This window comes from Musa acuminata, chromosome BXJ3-4, assembly GCF_036884655.1.
Source record: "Musa acuminata AAA Group cultivar baxijiao chromosome BXJ3-4, Cavendish_Baxijiao_AAA, whole genome shotgun sequence".
In the NCBI taxonomy this organism is placed as follows: Eukaryota; Viridiplantae; Streptophyta; class Magnoliopsida; order Zingiberales; family Musaceae; genus Musa; species Musa acuminata.
The window spans coordinates 6,645,478-6,666,196 of record NC_088352.1 but is presented as its reverse complement, the minus strand read 5'-3'; the positions used below and the strand labels follow the sequence as shown (position 1 = coordinate 6,666,196).

The following is a 20,719-nucleotide window of genomic DNA, read 5'->3' as shown; positions in this document are numbered from 1 at the left end:
AGGGAAAGGAAGAGGAAGAGGAGGAGAAGAGTAAACCCACTACCACACTATTCAGCAGAAAGCCTGTGGGAGAAGTGAGGTGAGGGTGGAGTTGGCCACAGCCTGGATGTTGATTGGCTCATTTCTCTGGCACGTAACGTGAAGGAACCCCACAAGGTTTCCATGGTCGTTTCAAGCTGCACGGACATGCTTGTGACGTGAATCAGCAGCAGCTGATTCACCTCGGAATGGTTGGTGATGAGCAAAGCATGATCGTCGTCTGGTGAAAGAGTAATTTAGTGAATGAACTGGGCAAACTATTTCGTAGCAGACGGCAGGCTCATGTTCGTGCCGATGATGCCTTACGGGAAGTCCTCAGACTTTGCGTGTAATACTTCTCCAAGTCACTGTGAAGGTCAAGTATTATTATGTTTAAGGACTCTTATCTTGTACAGATTTGACATGATTGACTTTTAGATGAGGTAATTACATCTTGTAAACTAAATATGAATACGATGAGATTAGAGAATCTTATCTTAGTTTAGAGTGCTACTAGACATGGTCGATCACCCAAGGCCATATTATTATTATTATTATTATTTGAGAAATGAGTATACTTTATTTATACGTGATCATTATTTCACGGTCACTATTCAACGACCATAGATATCATGTTTGGGTTATTAATTGAACCATCAAAGTTCCTTCGATTCCGGACACCCCACGACAATCTGGCTCACCAATGTAAGCGTGTGAACTCTTACGATGATATTTTCCTGTATTCACATATAAAAGATTCCAAGTTGACTTTGGTTGGTTGACCAGTCCAGTCTAGTATGCTACCGATGAAATGAGGTCTAGGCTGTATTAGCATGGGTTGACCCAAAGGAAATACCCAGGCTAGATCCATTACGAGACTAGTTTATTCCATTACGAGACCAAGGGGGGTTGTAATGTGAAGAAGGTCTTAGTTATCGGATTGGAGGAAACGTAGTTTCAAATTTCTTGGGGATCAATTACAGGAAAGAAGGTGTTCTTTCCCTCGGACTAATTTTCCCTCGCTATCCTACTTCTCATGTCTTCTGTTTGTAGATCACTTGAGGAGATATTGGGAAAGATAGAGAGGGGAACCACCTTCATATCTTCTTCCTTCCGTAGAGAGTTCTTGAAATATTGAGTATGCGTCCTTATAGTCCATTGATCGGTCGAAGATTAATTAGGCTCAGGAATGCTTATCAAGTTTGCCAGCTGCCGCGTGAACCCCTGAGGCGGTCCTGCTTGCAGCAGGGCCCCCCAGACACGGCGATGGGCGCGCTACGCAGATGCAGGACTTTGGCCCGGCCGTAATGTGTGGGTCGTAAGCTTGATCGTGTACGGCCCGTACTGCGCGGGCGTATGGCCTGGCCCAACCCAGGCACCATGAGGCATTGACACAAACCGGCGGACCAGACCTCAGTTAACGTGGTCCAGAGCGCGAGAATTGTAGGCCAGCGCGGGACCCGCGACCTACTGTGCTGGTTGCTCGCCTGATAAAGCGGGCAGCCCGCATGCCGTTTGAGAAGACGAAGAAGATAGGTGCGAATAGAGAAGAAACTAGTCTTTCCTCCCGAGATCGAGAGGAAAGAGAAGAGCAAAACTCCAACAGATCCGATAACCAAAACACTGGAATCAAGATGCAGCTAATGCGCCATACATATCATGAGCAGTTTTCTGAAGACACCTACACATGATGTTTACTTAAGAATCATGAGGGCACAAACACAACAATAACCTGATAATGTTTACATTAATTCTACGGTGGTGGCACTAGATAGTTGTTTCAAGAAGATACTGGCCTCACTAACTGAAAAAGAAGTACTAGATTATGAAAAGCACCAGTACAAGCAAAAGACCACGTTAACAATTTCCTTAACCTATATCATCATTCAGTCATGGAAGACGACCTGTGCTTCTTCTTCCGACGTGAACTTTCAGCATCTGCAATATATGATTCAGCTCTGACATTGTCGTGTGCTTTAAGCTTTTTTAAGCCCTTAGCCTTGTCCTGCAAGGGAAGGACGAGAAACAAAAACGTAAGATAAGAATATCACGGTTCGACATGAAGCCTCACAGTTCATACATCGTACAGCAGATTTATCTGCCAAAACATTACAACATATGCCTTTTCAGATTAGAAAAAACAAAAACATATATAAATTTCAAATTTTGAACTTTTCATCAAAACTTATAATCTGATTTAACAGTCCCACATTAGTTGGGAAGCGGATGCTAAGTAAAGAGACAAACATCACACCCTTCCCAAAGTTACCTTTTGAGATCCACTCTGGAAGAACAAAGTCATTCAAGGCTCACTCCAGAGACTGACAATTACTTCTACAATGGCTATACTAGTAATTATTAGTGATGGACCTCATCAGATGGCAACTCGTGTGGGTCCAAGAGGTCTGTTATAATAAGGCCACAATAAATTCTACAATGACTAAAAAGTTTGGAGAGCCACTCCTTTGATAGAAGTGCTTTTTGGAGTGCACCAAGAAAAACTGCATGAGGCTCACTACCGGCTAACCAGAATCTGGATGACTCTGGCCACCACTCCAAGCCAAAGTTCATTTCTCCACAAGGTTATCACCTTGGCTACTTCTAAATGTGGAAGGTATGTGCTTCATCCAAATACAATCATAGGCACGCTAGACTAAGACAAAATCATTCAAGTTGAGAGAGTTCAATCACAAGAAAGCTAGCAGGCCTCCCATTCTGGGACAACGTCACCTTTCAGTCTCCATGGTATCTTACACACCCAAAAGAGAAAGGTCCTAAAAAAATATTCTAAGACGACAAAGCATTTTTTTAGTCTATAATTCAGAGATAAATTCTTTCAGTATAGTAAACTGGTCTAACCATTCAGGCACAACAAATCTGCCACCCAGGCAACCACAATGATTTCATACGGCAGCCAAATGCTAAGCAATCATTTAATAATAAAATAAAAATAGCCGAAAATAACCTCTTCAGTCAGCTGATGCCAGGAGGTATGATGAACATATTCCAAACAATTGTCATGCTTGTTGGAGAAACACATTCACACATGACATAACTCCTAAACATTACATTTCTTATTTACTAAAATTTTAACAGAGGTGCAGCATATGACATCCTTCTATGCAGAAATAGCAATCAGCAATGAGAATTAATTCAAGGAAATTTGACTACAACCACGACTATCTAGCTCAAAATCTTGTACCCTTACCTCAGGCATAACTTATCACACTCTCAAAAATAATTTTTGTTTGCAAAAATTGTACAATTATATCAAATTTATAAGCCACGATGCTTGACATCAGAATAATGACAGAACATGTCAGAACAACCACATTAAACATGGAAGCAGACAAGTACCTTCAAGGACTTTGTCATGGCAGCCAGATCACTCGTGTTCTTGTCAGAATTATTAGAATCAGTCAAATGAGAGGAAGGTTCCTGCCAACATAGAGGATGAGAAAAAGATTAACTGGGTACAACTTCCACTAAAATATTTTCTTTACATGTGGGATATTGGAAAACAGAGCCAACCTTTGGTGGAATGAAAGCAGCCTCTCGTTTTCTCTTGTTTTCAGCTGCTTTTTCTGTCTGTTTTTCCTGCTTCTCTTGCCACTTCCTTGCTGATTTCTTTTTATCACTCAAGAAATACTCACCACTTTCTAATTGAAGATCAATCTGAAAAGTATTCAACAAGTTGTCATTACCAGAAAAAAAATACTGCAACATAATTATTTCAAGGAAGCACTTTGTCAGGAGACTAAATTGAGTCCCTCCACTATCAATGCAGAACTTAGAACCAAATAAGGAAATAAATCAAATATAATGGTCCTAAGGGAGAAAATAAACAAGAACTAGAAGCAACACCCTTCTTAGAAACTGAGAGAATTTGAAACTAGTGGCAACATTCCTCTTAAGAACCGAGATAATTCAACAGCATGACTACACTCAAGAGGATAAACACAACTTGCATGTGACAACTATAGGTATGACATGACAAAGTATAAGAAAATAACAAATTTGTCACAAGGTAAACTAAGCAATAAGACAAAGACATGACAAAGCAGATAGCTGACATCCCAAAAGATAAATAAAAGTGCATATTTTAAGTGTTTTATTTTGCCACCTAATATTTTGTGAAACTTGCTTAAAGGACAAATGTTCCTAACAACTCCCATCCCTAAACCCATGACGATGTATCAACATAGATATGGCATAAGAAGATAATATGAGAAAATAACTTTAGCCTTTCTGCTTTTATGCAAGCCATCCTGATTTTACTATCATCATAAATTTTACAATCCTTTTCCCAATTCATACAGCATTTTAGAGCAAACCCTATGTCATGAATGCTCATGGGATAAATGAGTGGAACTTCACCTCATGAACCTACATGATCTTCCCCTTTTTATGCTACTTGTTGAGGAAACTTCTAATGGTGCAACTAAATACTTCTCCTCAGTTATGATAGAATTTCTAACTGTTTTAACTGTAGTTCCATATATTGCAAATTTGTCAAAGAAATAAAATTTATAAAATCTGTTACATCCAAATTAGTTAAATTATAAAATAGAATACTTATTTGATTGTTAGATATTACAAAAGGGGAAGATGGAATGATGCTTCAAAAGTCAGAGGAGCATGCTGAAAATGAACAGTTATGACTTTAACTTCACCTTGCTTGGTTGTTGAGGTGGAGGAAACGGGGTATAAGGTTTCTTCTCCTTGGCCTTCACTTTCCTTTGCTTAACATTCTTCCTGAATAACCAATGACAGTAACGATCAACAATTGGTAAGCACTAGTTAACCAAATATATAACTAACAAAAATGCCAAACCCCTTACTTTTTAAATTTTGGAAGGAACCTATCCCAGTTCTCATTGGCTAATGCTGGATTTTTGGCAAGTTCTCGCTTCATCAGAAGGGTCTGCTTTGGAAATAAAACTTTAGTAACTGCTAAAACTAACCATATCCACTCAGAAATTTACATAAAACCTTTATTTCTCAACTGTTCATGCCAAAAAAGACGATATGGTTACCTTGATATGGTAAACAGGATGCAGCTGATTTTGGATACAATCTTCCACTATTCTTCGGACTTGTTTCAGACCCTTAAATGAACCCATGGCTGAAACTGTGTTTCCCTAGTCAATTTAGTAAAAAAAATTGGTTAGATACATGACACATAGAGATGAAACATTTGAGTAAACAATACAACTAAATAAATACACAAAAAAAAAGAATAGCACCTGCACTAGCACATAGCACCCCGTCAAGATCTCAATGGCCTATATATAGCATATACAACCAAACCATGAACCAATTTAACAGGAGTTGAAGACGAATAAATCACACTTGACAATGACTTGAGATTTATATATTGATGATGTTCTTAAATACAACTTATACCTTCAGAGTAGACAGATTGGGTCCTAAAAGGCGTTCTCTCCGCTTCACAAATCGTTCCTGGAAAATTTACAGTCCCATAGACTATTAGCAACTGAATTAGTCATATTTAACTACTAGCTTCAAAAGAACCAAACTAGACTATGAACTATAATTATTACAGTCATCATTATACAGGTAAAAAGATCAAATAAAAGAATCTATTGGCAGATGGAGCTTGACATCTAGTGATCCATAAAAATTCAACAAAATAATGGTTCACTATCTTAAAAAAAAATGCTTTTGCGTGTGAAGGAAGATGCTCCAAAGCTGTTCAAGCAACCTGCTCCATAGTACTCTATGCTAGCAATCAGCTATACTATCACTTCTAGCACAGAAGTCTAAAATCATAATGCACCTCTGTGAAACCCAGCATCAAGAGCCAGAAAAAAAAATCACAAGCTATTTGGAAACTTTTGCAAGAGAAAGAAACCAATAACTATTTATTCAGAGAACAGGTAAATAATAAGCTTCCTACAGAATTGCTTCAGAATTACATGAAGTTGAGAACACAAGTAGCATAAAGATAGTGCGACACAAAAGTCATAAGGTTATCAATCATGTACATATGAAGATCCCATAATATTAAAATACACAGCAGTCCCTTAGCTGGCTGATTTGAGAATGAAATCCTCCATCTTGTTGCTCTTGACATCTTACATATATAAAGTTTACTTAGAATATCTCATTTTATTCTTTGATGGAAAGTTGAATGGTAAATATGATCCAAACATAGGTGTATAGGTTACTCACTTCATGGCATACAAATCAAAATCTTTGTTTTCTAGGCATGCCCATCACCATGCATTGATCACCTGATGGCATGTGCTGCACCACCAGTGCCTATTGTTCATGGATGTTGTAACATACCAGTGCCTGTTGCATGCCTGCAGATGATACCTGGGGCATGAACTTGGTAGAGCACAGACTAGCACCCAGTCAACACATTGTACCAGTATGACATGAGGACGGCTTGGAACAAAACATCAGGCATGTGTCATCCATGATATGAATTGGTATCTGTGGACCTTCCTTAGATGCTGGAAAAACAGTTCTAGCATAACTAAAAAATCCAACTTACACTGATCACTCATCAAATATTGAATCTAAATATCCATGCTACCAGTGAAAATATACAAAAGGAAAGCATTACTTTCACTTAGTGTTTGAAGTATGAACTTCCCCCTTTAGCAGTCTTGCCACAAGAAAATGACCCAATACACCTACTCATTATTTGACATAGAAAAGGAAAAATGAAGAACAATATAATGTTAAAGAGGTACTGACCAATTTACCTTGTTGCGTATGAGATTCCCAATCTTAATAATATCACACTGCATCTCATCATTAAGGATCTTGATTGCCTATAAGGACAGCAATTGTAAGATAAACACTACAATAGCTAGGATCATTAGAAAGAATCACTAAAAGACATCTGAAAATAAATGAAATCAAGAAACATGTACTTCATAGTTCAGACAATGTCCAAAGGCTTGTTTATTAATGTAATTTACAAGGAAAAGATTCTTGACATTCAACTATCGGAGAAAGAGTTCCATCAAGAAAAAGAAAAAGAAAAAATAACTACAGAAAAGAGAAAAAAATGTGATCACTCAAAAAAAAACTTGACGAACAATTTTTCTGTGCTCCTGAAAAACTTGAAAAATATCAAATAATGAAAAAAAAAAAAGTATAACTTGTGGTATGCGGTAAAATATTGGACATACCTGAGGTGCAGGAACACTACGTGAAAGAAGCTTTATCAGATCCCTAGCTTTGATAATCACGAATGGATCTCTAGTTTTTCGAGTAGTTGAGACATTCATAGATCCCTCAACCTACAAAATAAAATCCAACCAAAGTTACTTATTATATAGGTAAATAGCTTTGCTACTCAAAACCAAGAAGCAAGAAGAATATATCAATTTTAAACTATATCAATTTTAAACAAAGGCATTGAGAATAGCAGATAGCTGTCATATGCATCACTAGTGAACTTCAATATTTAAATGCAAAAATAAGTACAAAGTTCAAGATGGCTTACCAAATTAAGTTCACATGAGACGCCATGTTCTTTTAGTGCACTTTTCACCATAGGCCATACTTCCTGCAAGTACTTTTCTGTAAAACTATGACTTCATGAGCACCTCATGAGTGGGAAATAAATATTTAGAAGGTCATGTGTGTGTGTGTGTGTGTGGATAGAAATAACTCGATGGGTTGTAGATATCAAATAGTACAACAAAAGAAGAAGAAAAAGCCATAATGTCTCAACTATTTGGGTCCGCTACATGGATCCCTTTAGTCAGTCAGCACTATTTAAGACAATACCACAAGTCAAACTAAGCATAATCAAATCTCTTTTTAATATTTCCAACAAAGTTTTGTGAGTCTCCCTCTTCCTCTCCTGACACCCCTAACCTTGACTGATTTACTTTGTCTATTCAGGGCATATATAGGTCTCTATCTTCCCTTCCTATTCAATAATATATCCAATAAGTGTAAATTTTCAACCTCCAGGAAATCATTGTTCTTAACATACTTTCAATTTTCCTCTAGGCAATGCTAATATACTTAATCTACAACCTTTACTACATTTAGTTTCGAGTGTTTGTCTCCAAGTAATGCTATATTAGCCCACAACAATATGCTTGACACTGTCCTCCGCTCAATAGTTTTAATCCAATGCACCAAACCTATTGATCGGGCTAATTGATACTCCATTGTTTTATTTAAGAGAAGATTGGTTTGATTATCTTTCTCAGAGTTCTAATTCACTAGCCCTAAGAAATTCTTAGAGGACCTCCATGCAATGGCCCTCTGCGACAAATTATGACAATTTTCAGCTCGCCTGAGTTGGATAGCTCCCAAAATTTCCACGCAGAAATACATACACACATAGTATACAAGTACCAATTCAAAGTAATCCTTCAACAATCGCTACTACCTGGAGACCAAAAAAAAGAACGAAACCCTAAAGTCCATAACAAAGCACGGCACTAGAAAAAGCAGGAAATCCGAGATACCAGAAAGCCTGGAGAGGCAGATGGTCGTATAATAATAGGCAGAAGAAGAGAACCGGGGCGCTTTTACCTCTGTACTGAGGGAAGAGGGTGGAGAAGGAGCTGACTTCGAGCATCCCGCCCTCGTTCCAGGAGGGGTCGAACTTCTCGATCTTCCAGCGGTCGATATTAGGGTCCTCGTCCCACGGCTTGGGCTTGTCGTGCTTCCCCTTGTGCTTTTTGCCCTTGGCCGTGGAGGGTCCTTCTCCTCCGACGCCATCCCGATCAATGGAAGCCTCCTCCGCCATGGACACGCGGTCGTGGCGGCCTTCGGATCGAAGGATCGAAGCCGGCGGCTACTCGAAAGGTTGCGGTGTCGAGACGATTACCCGAGTAGGAGCGTCGATCGGATGCATTATATAGGAAATCAATGGGTCAATTAAGGATGTTGTTATAAGGCCCAGGCCCATTTAGATCCATAATGGGCCAAGCTTGGTCACTTTAGGCCCACCATGTTTGCTAAATAGGAATCGAATATAATGCGAGCGACTGTTTGATCCCAAATTAAACTTCTTATTGTCCTGGAACAAAAGCGACAGGCACCCGAGAGTCTTTGAGATTCGCATTTGAGTATCACTTGTAATTAATATTACATGTCTTTATGCGGCCACATAAAAAAGGATGGGTAAAGGAGGATCGCACAAACACTTTCCATTATTTCGTAGATAATATCTCAAACGAATGCGGCTTATATAATTCCACGTAATTAATCATCATTATTCCAGCGAACGTTCATATTAGAATTTCGATGCATATTTAAGAAAAGGGCTTTCCATGAAGGTCAAATACAAAGGCCAAACCTAAATGATTCTACTCGAGAAAGAACTATATTCCTGTAGTTTTTTAAAGGAAGTCGACGACGATAAAAAAAAAGGAAGGAAAAGAGAATTTTTGATCAACAACAATCAAGATAGGTGCTCCTAAAAGCAAGTCCACCTATTGCTCTCTTTTTTATGGATGGACTAAAGAAATGATTGATGAAAAGTCTTGATTCCTATGCTGCTCCTGATGTTTCGATTAATCCTCTAAGAATGCTGGGGAGCTAATTAATTCTTCGCTTGGTAACAGACATGATACTTAAAGTAAGGGGAAATGAAGGAAACAAGAAAAGAGGAGGAAGAAAGCTAGCAAAGGTAAAATGAAGACCCTTGAATTCATGCATCACTTTGTTCTCTCACGTTGACTAGTTTTGCGTTAAAGATTTGCACAAGAATTTTCTTTAGCTTTAATCTACTTGTTTAATACAAAGGAGATCCACACTGTTCTACTTTTGTCGAACAGTATTTATAGTTTACTGTAGTGTGATCTGTGGAGGAAAGCTGCAGGCATGTTTGTTCCATGGAATGGGATGTACGTAATATGACGGAGCACATCGCCACCTATAAAAAGGTCTCCCCTTGTCAGTTCCTTGCCACAGAAGAGGAAAGAAAGAAGTTGGCCATCTCCCTCTCTCTCTCTCCCACCTGTGCTGCTCAAGATGAAGAAGGTATGTAGAGGAACAGGCGATGGTGACAGAAGAGAGTGAGCACCCATGGTGCTTCTGTGCATGGTGCATGGGGGAGTCTATGCGTGCTCACTGCTCTCTCTGTCATCGGCTCCTTAAGCTTCAGCATTTAGCATTACCTTTTGTTACTTCTTCTGTGGGACGTGATCAGAGGAAGCAAGTGTTTTCTTCCCGAGTTCGCTCGTTATTCCTTGTAACTCCACTTCTGTTCATAATTTGGTCCAGAATTAATATGATTTCCTTTAAATTTTTGTTTACTTGTCAAACTCAGTTAAAAATCTTTAATATTGTAAAACTACTGTTTAAACTCTGTCCAAATATTGTCAGATTAATATATAAATGTATTCATTTTATTTTATGCACTTCTAATATTTTGTGGAGAAGGAAGAGAATATGTCATATAATCTCAGACAAAGCTTGTGGGAGAAGAATAGATTTTTGTTTCTTTTATTTGCCATGAACAACAGTTTGCGGCACGTCAATCGTACACGAAAACAATATGAATCTGATATGAGATAATGTCATGGCTGCATCAGAGTTTTCTTTCTTTGGCGGAACTCAGAATCTTGAAGAACAAAAGGAGAAAGTCTTCGGGATGTTTACATCAGTGGAAGCTGTAGCTCGGGATTAGTTTATGTTTGACGTTCTCTTCAGCTAATTTTCTTTTTGTTTCTCATTTTAAGCCATTAGAGTCGATAATTTTCTTTTTGTTTCTCATTTTAAATCATCCATTCGTAGTAGCTGTCTCTCACATGACCTGCAGCCGACCATACACGTTCGTGGTTGAGGTGGTAGTCTCGTGTACCAGAGGAAAGATTGGCACAATGAAAGGATCATAATCCACTCAACTATGGCACTTTAAGAGTTGGAAGTGAAGTCTAAGATGGAATCCTCACTTGCTCTGCAGAAGGGAAGGGAAGGGAATGAGCACAGAATCACGGCTCTCTCGTTTTGCCAAAGAAGCCATGGTATGGTGGTGATTGGCTGTTGTTTGTTGCAGTAAAGAAACGAAACCCAGAAGCGTCAGCGTCTCTCTCCGCGGGTTTCTCGCTCCAAAATCTCCACGTAGAGCGAGGACATAGCAAAAAGTGACAGAGAAAGATCTGGTGGTATAACACCACGTCCAGAGTTTAAAGAAGCAACAAATTGTGAGCCTACAGAATTATTGCAGCAAGGAAGAAAACAGAGCAAGAAGAACAAGTTTCTTTAGTTTCTTGTCTTGTTTCAAACCTCTGACTGATCCCATTCGTTGCGTTGTTCAATTTAGTAGATGCCACAATCTTCTGCTGTTGCTGATATAAAACAGGGGAGGGAGAAGATGAGTCGTCAGCCATCGTCCGCCTTTACGAGAGAAAAGAGGAAGAGAAGAACGAAAAAGGATTAGGCCTTCGATTGCCAAAACGACACCCACTGAGTTCTTCTTCCCTCCTCTTCTTTTCCTTGTTCCTTCTATCATCGTGGACGCATGATCCGTCACTGGTCATATGAAGACGGGATAACCATCGTCGTCATAAAGGATCGGGGATGAAGGGGCTGTTGGAGATAGGAATGGAGGACGGGAGACTTCTGCTCCTCAAACTTGGCGTGGCTCTGGCAGTGCCCATCGCCGGATACCTCGTCTCCCATCTCAACTTCCAGACCTCAGCCGATACTGGTTTGCGTCTTCGGCTCTGTTTCTACGCAGGATAGACTTTAACTTACACTCGATGCCGAATCCTCTTTAACCATTTCCTGTTCTTGTGTGTATTACTTGTAGTAGGAAATGATGAATCTGCAACTGGCCGTAGATCTATAGATGCTGCACCTATTGGTTGTGGAAGAGACCTCAAAGATGGGCTCCTCATTCTACAAAATGTGAGATTCCTGCGCCTTCAACTTGAGATAATTAAATATGATGTATATAGATGTATAAATTTTCCTTATCATCTGAGAAGGAAGAGGCTATAGTGAACGTCGTCCATGGAACTTCCGCTGCTCCTGCCACTATAACAGCAGTGACCAACAACTTCACAGAGAAGTCTCCTGAAAATTTAGTGGATGAAGACGGACTCCTCTTGCAGGAAGTCAAGCAGGAACCTGAGCGTGCGGGGCCGAGGAACTCCACTGGTGACAAGATTGAGGGCAAGAAGGTGAAAACGGACGCAGAGATCATGTACCTTCGCGACCTGGTGCAGTCCCTCTGCGACAGGATTAGGAGCCTTGATATCCAAATGCTCGAGTATTATGGATCGAAGGAGCAAGATGCTGCCATTCGAGAGCTCGAAGGGGAGTTGAAGTTGAACTCAGTGAAGGCTAGCCGTTTATCCCTGAAGATCGAGTCCTTGAAGAACGAGAACCAGAGGCTCAAACTTCAGGCATCGGAGTACCGGAAAATAGCGCCGGAGCTCGATTCTGCAAGGGTGATAATAAAGCATCTCAAGAGGAGGATGAGTTCCGTCCATGTGCAGGCAAGAGAAGAGATAGCGTTCCTCGAGCAAAAGATCAGGAAGCTGAACGATGTGGAGCACAAGGATAGCCAAGAGGATGTGGATCTCCAAAACAAGTTGAAGAGACTGAAGGAGTTAGAAGACGAGGCTGATGAACTCGGAAAGGAGAACTCGATCCTGTCGCAGGAAAACATGGAGTTGGCACAAAGGTTGGCGTACGCAGAGACGTCCATCTCCACTCTCGAGAAGCCTCAGGTAGTTCATAATTTCTCTTCGTTGATTCAGTTGAGTCATAAATATTGAACTATGGTTTTTTGGTTCTAATTCCGAGTTGCATCACCTCTTAACCTTCAGTTATGTTATGCAGGCAGAAGTCATGGAGGAAGTCCACCAGCTGGGAGAAGCCAATGACAATTTGGAGAAGGAAATCGAGCAGCTTCAAGCAGATCGCTGCGCAGATGTCGACGAGCTCGTGTATCTCCGGTGGCTCAATGCCTGCCTAAGGTATGAGCTGAGACAGCATCAACCCCCCTCTGAGGAAATCGTTTGCCGAGGATCTAAGCAAGTGTTGGAGCCCAACATCAGAGGAGAAAGCGAAGCAGCTCGTACTTGATTGCACACACGCATGCATCGACGATCAAAAGAACTCGAGGTTTAGGGACCTCGATGCAGATTGCTCGTCTCAGGAATCCAGTGGCGAGTACGATGATTCTCCAGTCGAAAGGACCAGCCCACGTAGATCGAAGTTCCTTGGCGGACTGACGAAGCTGGTGCTAAGAAAAAGGCAGTCGAGACAACAGAGTTGCTTCCTCCGATGGCGTGGCTTCTTGCCTGCCTGAGGAGAAGTCGGTGAGCAGTCATTCGACAGGAACCGCTTCGCACGCCGACGACAGATGGAAGAACAGACCTGCTTGGTTTCGAACTGCTTTTAGATCCCACTGTAAAGGAACCCGTTGCGAGAGGGATCTGGCTATTTCTTACTACCATGGAGCACAGAAACATGACCAGTGAAGATGACAGCAATATTTGTCGAAATAATTCATTTCACCAGGGAGAATCTGAGACTGTTCGGAGACACAGGTACGCCGAAGCTTTCATGAGGTCTCGCAACGGTCAGCTTCCTTCAGCCACAGTTGATGGCGCCACTGTTTTAAGTTGCCTTATGTCGAACATGTCATTCGAGGGGACAGTGAATTTATTTGTTGGCTTGCTGATATGCACTTGGAACTGCAAGATCACTTTTGCTTCTTAAATCGATAGTTTTCAGTGTGTGGTTCTTCTTCAAACGTCGTAGAAAACTCTTTGTGTTCGTGGAGAACTTTGTTCCATGTTCAAGGTGTTCATTAATTCAACATTTTGCTAAGAAAAGCCTACTAATTTTCTCGAATAAAACAAACAAATAATTATCTGCATCAACGATCAAAACAAGTAGAGAGTTCAAGGAGTCTATACTAATCTACATAAAATTCGAGGATTGAAAGCAGACAATGCTAATAAAGGATTAGCAGTTCAAAATATGCTATCTGGAGGCAGGAATTAGTGTATGTAACAAGTACGTGCCAACCACGATAAATGCCATGGGAGGAAAAAAGCAGGCAATTATTAGGGATACAGCCTTGTGCTTACAATAGAATCCAAATTGCAATAGCCATTAAAGTGCCAGATTTATTAGATCAAAAGGGATCCAAGTTTCAGGTTGAGTGAAAAAAAACGACTTCAACATGATTACATTATTGATCGGCTGAAGAGCCAAGAACAAAATTGTGAAAATTATCACATGCATAAAAATATTGGCATATGGCATCACAAGTATATAATACAATATGCAATTGTGTGTCGATGGCTATAATTTTACTCGATATCATCCATGGTTGATCAACTCACAACTCGCTTTTTTTTCACATCAGACAAGATTGATAGTGAAGGAGACATAGGGATGAGCCTCAGCTTCACCACCTATACCAGCCAAGCCAACTTCATCTTCAGATTTCCAATAGGAACTGGAAGGAAAATAAAGTCGGTCAGAAACACAATAAAACTAAGCGAAGCCTGAGTTTGGAAAAGAGAAACACAATAAAACGAAGCATAGTCTGAGTTTGGAAAAGAGATTAAATACACATATCGATACAAAGGCTATGCATTTCAGATGAAAACTAATCTGGTTCGAATATGTTGATAATAGCAACCATTACCTGTTAACATTTCCACATAGCTCTTCCAGAATACCACGAACTTTCTTCTCATTTTTCACCGAAGGTGCCAATACTACAGCCTGTAACATACCAGCAGAATTGTGTTGGTATTTATTGTGGGGACATCTAATCAAAGCAGAGAAATAGGTTCTAATACCAGAAACTGTGGTGGCAACCCATATCTGAGAATGCTCTCTGCAAAGACCCGTACAGCACAGAAATGCATCCAGGAACTGAAAACCTGCAAGCAGATGCATATATAAAAGTGACATTAATAGTGGAAATAAGCTGGATACAATTTGAGCAAAGAATCCATTGGTGAAATATGAAAATGCGTTGTATACAGCTTGATGCTGGCAGTTGCATTGTGCTTATCCCATGCAAATTTAAGCAACACTGACGTATGAAATCCAACATGTTTCATAATAGTCATTATTTATCACATACAAGTAAAGAATTCTCTTTGTATGTCCACGGCTGCTACACTAATGACTGATAATTTTAAACTTAAAGGAGACGTTGGTGAAAGAGAAGAACAAAGAGGTAATTAAAATCAATTAAGCTAAAACTCTTAGGTTCACAAAATGCATCAGCTTGACACATTTGCAAAACTTTGTTTTCTGTATAACTCAGTTCCAGCAGTTGCACCATTGAAATTTCAGATGTCTTTACATATTTGTGGTTAACTTTCTTTTTGTCATCTGTGCATTACTTCTGTATTTGTTAGTTAGGTATTGAGCCTGCATTTAGTACAACTGTTTTCTGTAACTGGTGCAGCGGCAAAAGCAGATGATGAAAGAGTTGTGAAGAAGCAACATTGTTAACAAAATTCATAATGAGATATGACACAATTGTTGCACCATGCAGAACTTCCACCTACTGCAATGATTACTGGACTTGTTGAAACCAAGGTTTGAGCTTTAACCAAAGAAAAGTGATGTGAATAAAAGTTAAAAGTAAATCCAGTCATTTGATTAAAAAGAATTATGCAAGAAGAAATACTGGAAGCATACAGTAAATTCAAACAATAGAAATTAATAATTGAACACATCAAGATAGAACTTATGATGTGTTATCCAGAGAATTGACCTAAAAATGAAAATAGTAGTTGCTATAATTGATTATCTTCTGATGGTGTAGAACAGTAAAGCATAAATTTTGATTTGTATAAGCAGGTATTGCATTTTAATACCACTAAACAACAACATTTGAAAAGCAAGAAAACATTAAGTAAAGTGGACTTTGAAGAGAAGTTGTGAAAACAGAAGGGATATCCCATGCAACATATTGACAGAACAATTGGTGTCTCAGAAATTTGAAAAAAGATACACTCTGTGCCCACACCACATTTACCTAGCATGAGTCTGGTGGTCAGAGACGTGTCTTAAATATACATTCATGCTCTGTTGAACAGAAAACAACTACGACTGGATTGTTTACATTACCCAATTTTCAAACACCAACTTATCAAAATTGTAGTTTTAACTTAAATGTATATATTGGCATGCCTTGATGCTAAGCTCATTTAGGATTAAACCTGCTTCAGTTCTCTATCCTAAGATGTCATGGCTATTTCTAATTAGTTGTTCTCTGTTTTCTCTAGTTGTTCGAGCTGGCCTTTTCATTCAATGATTCTATTGTTCTCCTCTTCTGAAGTTCATTATCTTTACCACTTTAAGTATATACAAGAAATATCTGAATGAACTTAGCAAACCAACCATAATATAATCAGTAGAAGATAGAGATATATCCTTGTACATAGATACAGGAAAATTGTCAAGAATGTAATAACCGTCTTACCAAAAAAGTTCAGAAACAATCAATGGTTCAGTCATATATGCAACAACATAAACCATTGCTTTCTTTCTTCAAAGAAACTTAAAACAAAGGAATGGCAGAAGCATTGCACCATAAGAAGGTTAAATAAGATAACTAAACTTAAATACTCAGTGCACCTCTCCATAACTGGCATAGCACCATTGTAAAAGGGATCTCCTCTTGCTCTCCTGATCCTGTATTAGTTTTTCAAACTCTTGTTTCCTACTTTCTTGTGCTTCTGGACTATACTCAAATTCCCGAATCTGAACCACAAAAAACATAAAATAAATTTCAGCAAGAACAAAATGAATAAAGAGCACCAGAGAACTTGACCATCTGGAATTGTCAGAAGGGAAAGAATTGCAGGTCAGTGAGTTTTCTGGTAACTCTAGGTGAAAGTCTAAAATACAAGTCAAATTTCAATATTTCTGTCAAAGACACAGGGTAACTTCAGCAAATCAATTTGAGTAAGAAACTTGCCTGAAATCCTTTTTCACGTGCATTATTGCGAAAGTTGTCAGCAACCTTTCGAAAGAGAGTCACAGTATAAAGAGCATACTCATTATCCTCATGCAACTTCTTTGCTGACCTAGGAACCTAAATAAATATAAGTCACTGTCAAGTGCTAAACTTACAACAGGAAGAACATATGTTACAAAATTTCCAAATTCAAGTCTACAAAGTGAGTACTGGTTTATCTATGTACATGAACTGAGACTGAGGGATTACCTATCATAAGACCTAATAGAACTTTTACTTTCATTTGAGAGTTGAGACAAAATGATCTTTGCTAAGTTTGTATAAGTTCATGTTCAATATATGTGGGTCGATTTAGGGTATCAAAATTGTAAGTTGGCAAAACCAATCACATATCTAATCAGAAGCAGATATTTAATTGAAAACGAAGCATTATTATAACTTGATGATATAGCCATATAATATATGCTTAAAACATGTATGTTATTTATTAGGTAGATTTAAATTGTTGTGCTCTTCTAGACCAACAGAATAATAAAAAATGTTCATGCTGCAGATGTACTTTAATCTGCTTAAAGTGAAACCACTCATGCTGCACTAATGCTGCATCCAGTTTGGGTTTAGAATAATCTAGTAAAGTTTACTAACCCAGATAACAAACTAAACCAAATTGTAGGTCTGTAAAACAAAATTAAAATTACAGTATAGATATTTTTACCCACCATTAGGTGGGTAGTTCTACCTGATTTATCTAGGTTAAACGTCTTAGGCTAAGTTCATTCAACCTCTCATAACTCCAAACTTTTAAAAGGTTATCTAATAGCCATGTGGTTTAACTCTCTTAACCCTAAACCAAACACATCCTAAAAATATCAAGAATATCATCTTATTATTAAGTATACTTGTCAATATTAAATGTTGAAACATATACCAGAATTAAAAGCATATAAATGTAAACCTTCATGCTTTTAACAGAGCATAATAGTTAACCAACAATGGCCAGGAAATAAAGTGTGAGAGGAAGAACAAAATGAGCTGCCTCCTCTAATTTTTTCCCTTTCAATTTGCAACTGTTGACCCACAGTTAGAGATAGCATAACCGGAATTCCATTTCCAACAGCTATGTGCCTTCCTTGGTTGTACACAAATGTCCGCAAGAGTAGATGTGCATAATAGCACCAACATGAGTCCATATGGTTGAAAAACTCGAGCAGTATGCCCCATTTTGTGACTAATACTATAAAAATTTAAGTTTCAATAAGCAGTTTAGCACCATCTCAAAGGCTTCCCATCGTTCAATGTCTCAGTACCAATAACAACAAATTCTTAGATAAAAGCCCAAGAAGAAGATATGACAATTCGGCGCACATGGTTATTCATGATTGGTACATGCATGGCTGATCTGCTTTGATTTTCTAGAGAGAGAGTCTTTTTTAAGTCAATAAAAGATGTTTCTCTCTGGACTTCCAAATGTACCAATGTAGACCCTGTGTATCCATTCTTTCACTAACTTTTCTTTGGCTATGCTTTTGTTGTCAATTTACAGAGCTTACCTTTTTTTGTTTCCTCAAGCAGTTACCAGTAAGCTTTAATTCATGAGCATAACCCTCAGTTTAAGAATTCATGAGTGGTTCTTCTAATGGCAAAAGTGGATATAAGAAAAGTAAGATGAACAAATTAAGGGAATCAATTAAAGTCCATTGACAACTAATGAAAGCATAAGATACTAGAATATTTTACCACAAATGTAGTCAGAGTTTCATAGCTAGAAAGCCAGTCCTTCTGAGAGTACTTTGGAACTACAGCTAGAAGTGTCACCAGATGTTCTGATGCTACAATATCTTCTGGATTTACCAAATTTGAAAGGTCACGAACTGCTAAGCTGCAATAGGCAAAATGACACTTGAATCACAAAACCAAGCTGACACTGAACAAATTGAGGCAGAAAGTCAGAAAGTGTATCCTTTCATACCTTCCACTTTGCTTTCTGTTTATTGCATTAAGCTGACTACGGATATTGCTGTACTCTGCAGCACGAACCTGCAAAAGTACAAACATTATTATGGACTTTAACATGAAAGGGTCAGAAAAAACCTTCAAGAACAGGTTGAGACAATGTTGTCTTTGACTTTCATACTATCTTTTATGATTTTCCTTTCCAGTACAAAGAAAATAACAGGAGGAGATTTCCCATACATGATATTGGCATTGGTGAAATGGATATGATAGTTTGGACTTTGGAGAAAAAATTACCTAAGCTAATACAATGTCACCGCTAAACAATTTAATATGCAAGCAAAATGTAAGAAGGTTATGACTATATTGTCAATCACTGATATGTATTTACTTTATAGAATGCATGCAATAGAAGAGAAAGAAACAAAGATATGTTTGGTATACCAATGTTTTCATACATTTTCTGCTAGTTTCGATACTAAGCTAAACTTATAGCACCAAAAGTCGAAAGTGTTCAAATTTGAAAACGAATAAAAGATAGTTTTTGAGTCTCAAGGAAAAAAAGAGGAGGATAAGCCATATAAAATTGGAATATTGACCACAAGGGTACAAATTGGTTGATGCAGTGATTCAATTCATTATGATACTTCATCCTTGCGAGGTTCATGTAAACCAGATCCTTTTTTAGATCATCAAGAACATCTCCATGTTGGAAATTTACATAAATACTGACCACCGCTCCCCTGATTCTATAATTTAATTCATAAATTACACATCACAAACTGGAAAAAGCAATACTTATTCCTCAATTTTATTGCTAGTTAAATTGTAAAAAGCGGGCAATGTCTAGGAAATAAATATGACAACAAAAATCATGAGACGAGACAGATATATCAAAATGACCTTCATGTCATCCTCGATTTTAGCTACTTGGACATGAATGCTGTCAACGATCTCCCTCAGAGGCGACATTGTGGGATACTTGCCTTCATCCCAGTCAAACCTGCCATCCCATCAAATCATTACCTCCCCCGTGTATACTCAAAATCATCAAAGAGAGGACAAAGAAGGAAAAAACACTTTGGATCCATCAGTGATGCACCAAATACCAACCTCGTGAGATAGGAATCGACGGGAACCCCATCCACGGTCAAAGCACCAACCTCGACACCGGACGCCTTCTCCAGCTCCTCGATCTGGCGTCGGATCTTATGCGTCACTCCCTCTATAAAAGCATTCGACTGTGCATCCGAATCGAGCAAAATCAACGCCGTAGCAAAATCAAGCCTCAAAAGACCCTGACGTGATCGAATAATTACCTTGACGAGGTCATCACTGAGGGCAAGCAGAGAATCTAGGGTTCCGACCCGCAGATCCGGCGTGTTAAACTGTGCTCCACGAAAGCATTTACACGATCAGAATTCAAAGACCTAAAACTAAAAGGAATCGTAACGATAACAAGATCGACAGACAGCGAACAGGCTTTGCGATGCATTACACGATAGAGCAGGGTGTCGAAGGAGTTCTTGGAGATGGATTCGCGGAGGCGGTTCCAGTGAGCAGAGGCGGAAGTGTGGACGGGGAGCGAGGCGATCCAATACCTCGTCGCCATTGAAGCTGCGATCGGGAGAAGGATCGAAGGGGATTCTTCACACAGGGGGAGGAGGAGGACGAGGAGGAAGCGATCGCCGGTAATTGCTCTTCCCCTTCCCCTTTCTAAAACAAACACAACAGATACCAGAACAAAAACGTTGCCACCTCGAACGGGCCCACACCGCACCTCATTGATTAACCACCATCATGTAGGTGCACCCAAAGACGTGA

General features: G+C 39.1%; 3 protein-coding genes across 7 annotated transcripts; 1 reads left to right on the top strand and 2 right to left on the bottom strand.

The window, feature by feature from the left end:
- Positions 1-1,642: 1,642 nt before the first annotated feature.
- On the bottom strand, positions 1,643-8,847 carry LOC103980970 (KRR1 small subunit processome component). Its single transcript, XM_009397519.3, has 12 exons — positions 8,554-8,847; positions 7,505-7,581; positions 7,188-7,298; positions 6,756-6,824; positions 5,425-5,481; positions 5,265-5,303; positions 5,055-5,159; positions 4,860-4,942; positions 4,692-4,773; positions 3,550-3,693; positions 3,376-3,456; positions 1,643-2,023 (listed from the first exon to the last, which is right to left on the bottom strand). The coding sequence occupies exons 1-12, from the start codon at positions 8,768-8,770 to the stop codon at positions 1,901-1,903; spliced, it is 1,188 nt and encodes a 395-aa protein (XP_009395794.2). The 5' UTR covers positions 8,771-8,847; the 3' UTR covers positions 1,643-1,900.
- A 1,545-nt stretch (positions 8,848-10,392) lies between these two features.
- LOC135636117 (protein CHUP1, chloroplastic-like) lies at positions 10,393-13,780 on the top strand. 5 transcript variants are annotated; one of them, XM_065147696.1, is made up of 4 exons: positions 10,393-11,680; positions 11,783-11,880; positions 11,961-12,707; positions 12,807-13,000. In XM_065147696.1, exons 1-4 carry the CDS (start codon positions 11,551-11,553, stop codon positions 12,861-12,863), a joined length of 1,032 nt encoding a protein of 343 aa, XP_065003768.1. In that variant the 5' UTR covers positions 10,393-11,550; the 3' UTR covers positions 12,864-13,000. The 5 variants fall into 5 exon arrangements, with proteins under 5 accessions (XP_065003768.1, XP_065003767.1, XP_065003764.1 ...); XM_065147695.1 differs by having other exon boundaries at positions 10,404-11,680; positions 11,786-11,880; positions 12,087-12,707; positions 12,820-13,780; XM_065147692.1 differs by having other exon boundaries at positions 10,406-11,680; positions 11,786-11,880; positions 12,820-13,780.
- Positions 13,781-14,091: 311 nt separating this feature from the next.
- LOC103980968 (V-type proton ATPase subunit C) lies at positions 14,092-20,659 on the bottom strand. Its single transcript, XM_009397517.3, has 11 exons — positions 20,394-20,659; positions 20,215-20,283; positions 20,009-20,136; positions 19,799-19,898; positions 18,912-18,979; positions 18,680-18,821; positions 16,943-17,059; positions 16,600-16,725; positions 14,802-14,885; positions 14,645-14,724; positions 14,092-14,452 (listed from the first exon to the last, which is right to left on the bottom strand). The coding sequence occupies exons 1-11, from the start codon at positions 20,505-20,507 to the stop codon at positions 14,356-14,358; spliced, it is 1,125 nt and encodes a 374-aa protein (XP_009395792.1). The 5' UTR covers positions 20,508-20,659; the 3' UTR covers positions 14,092-14,355.
- Positions 20,660-20,719: the final 60 nt, after the last annotated feature.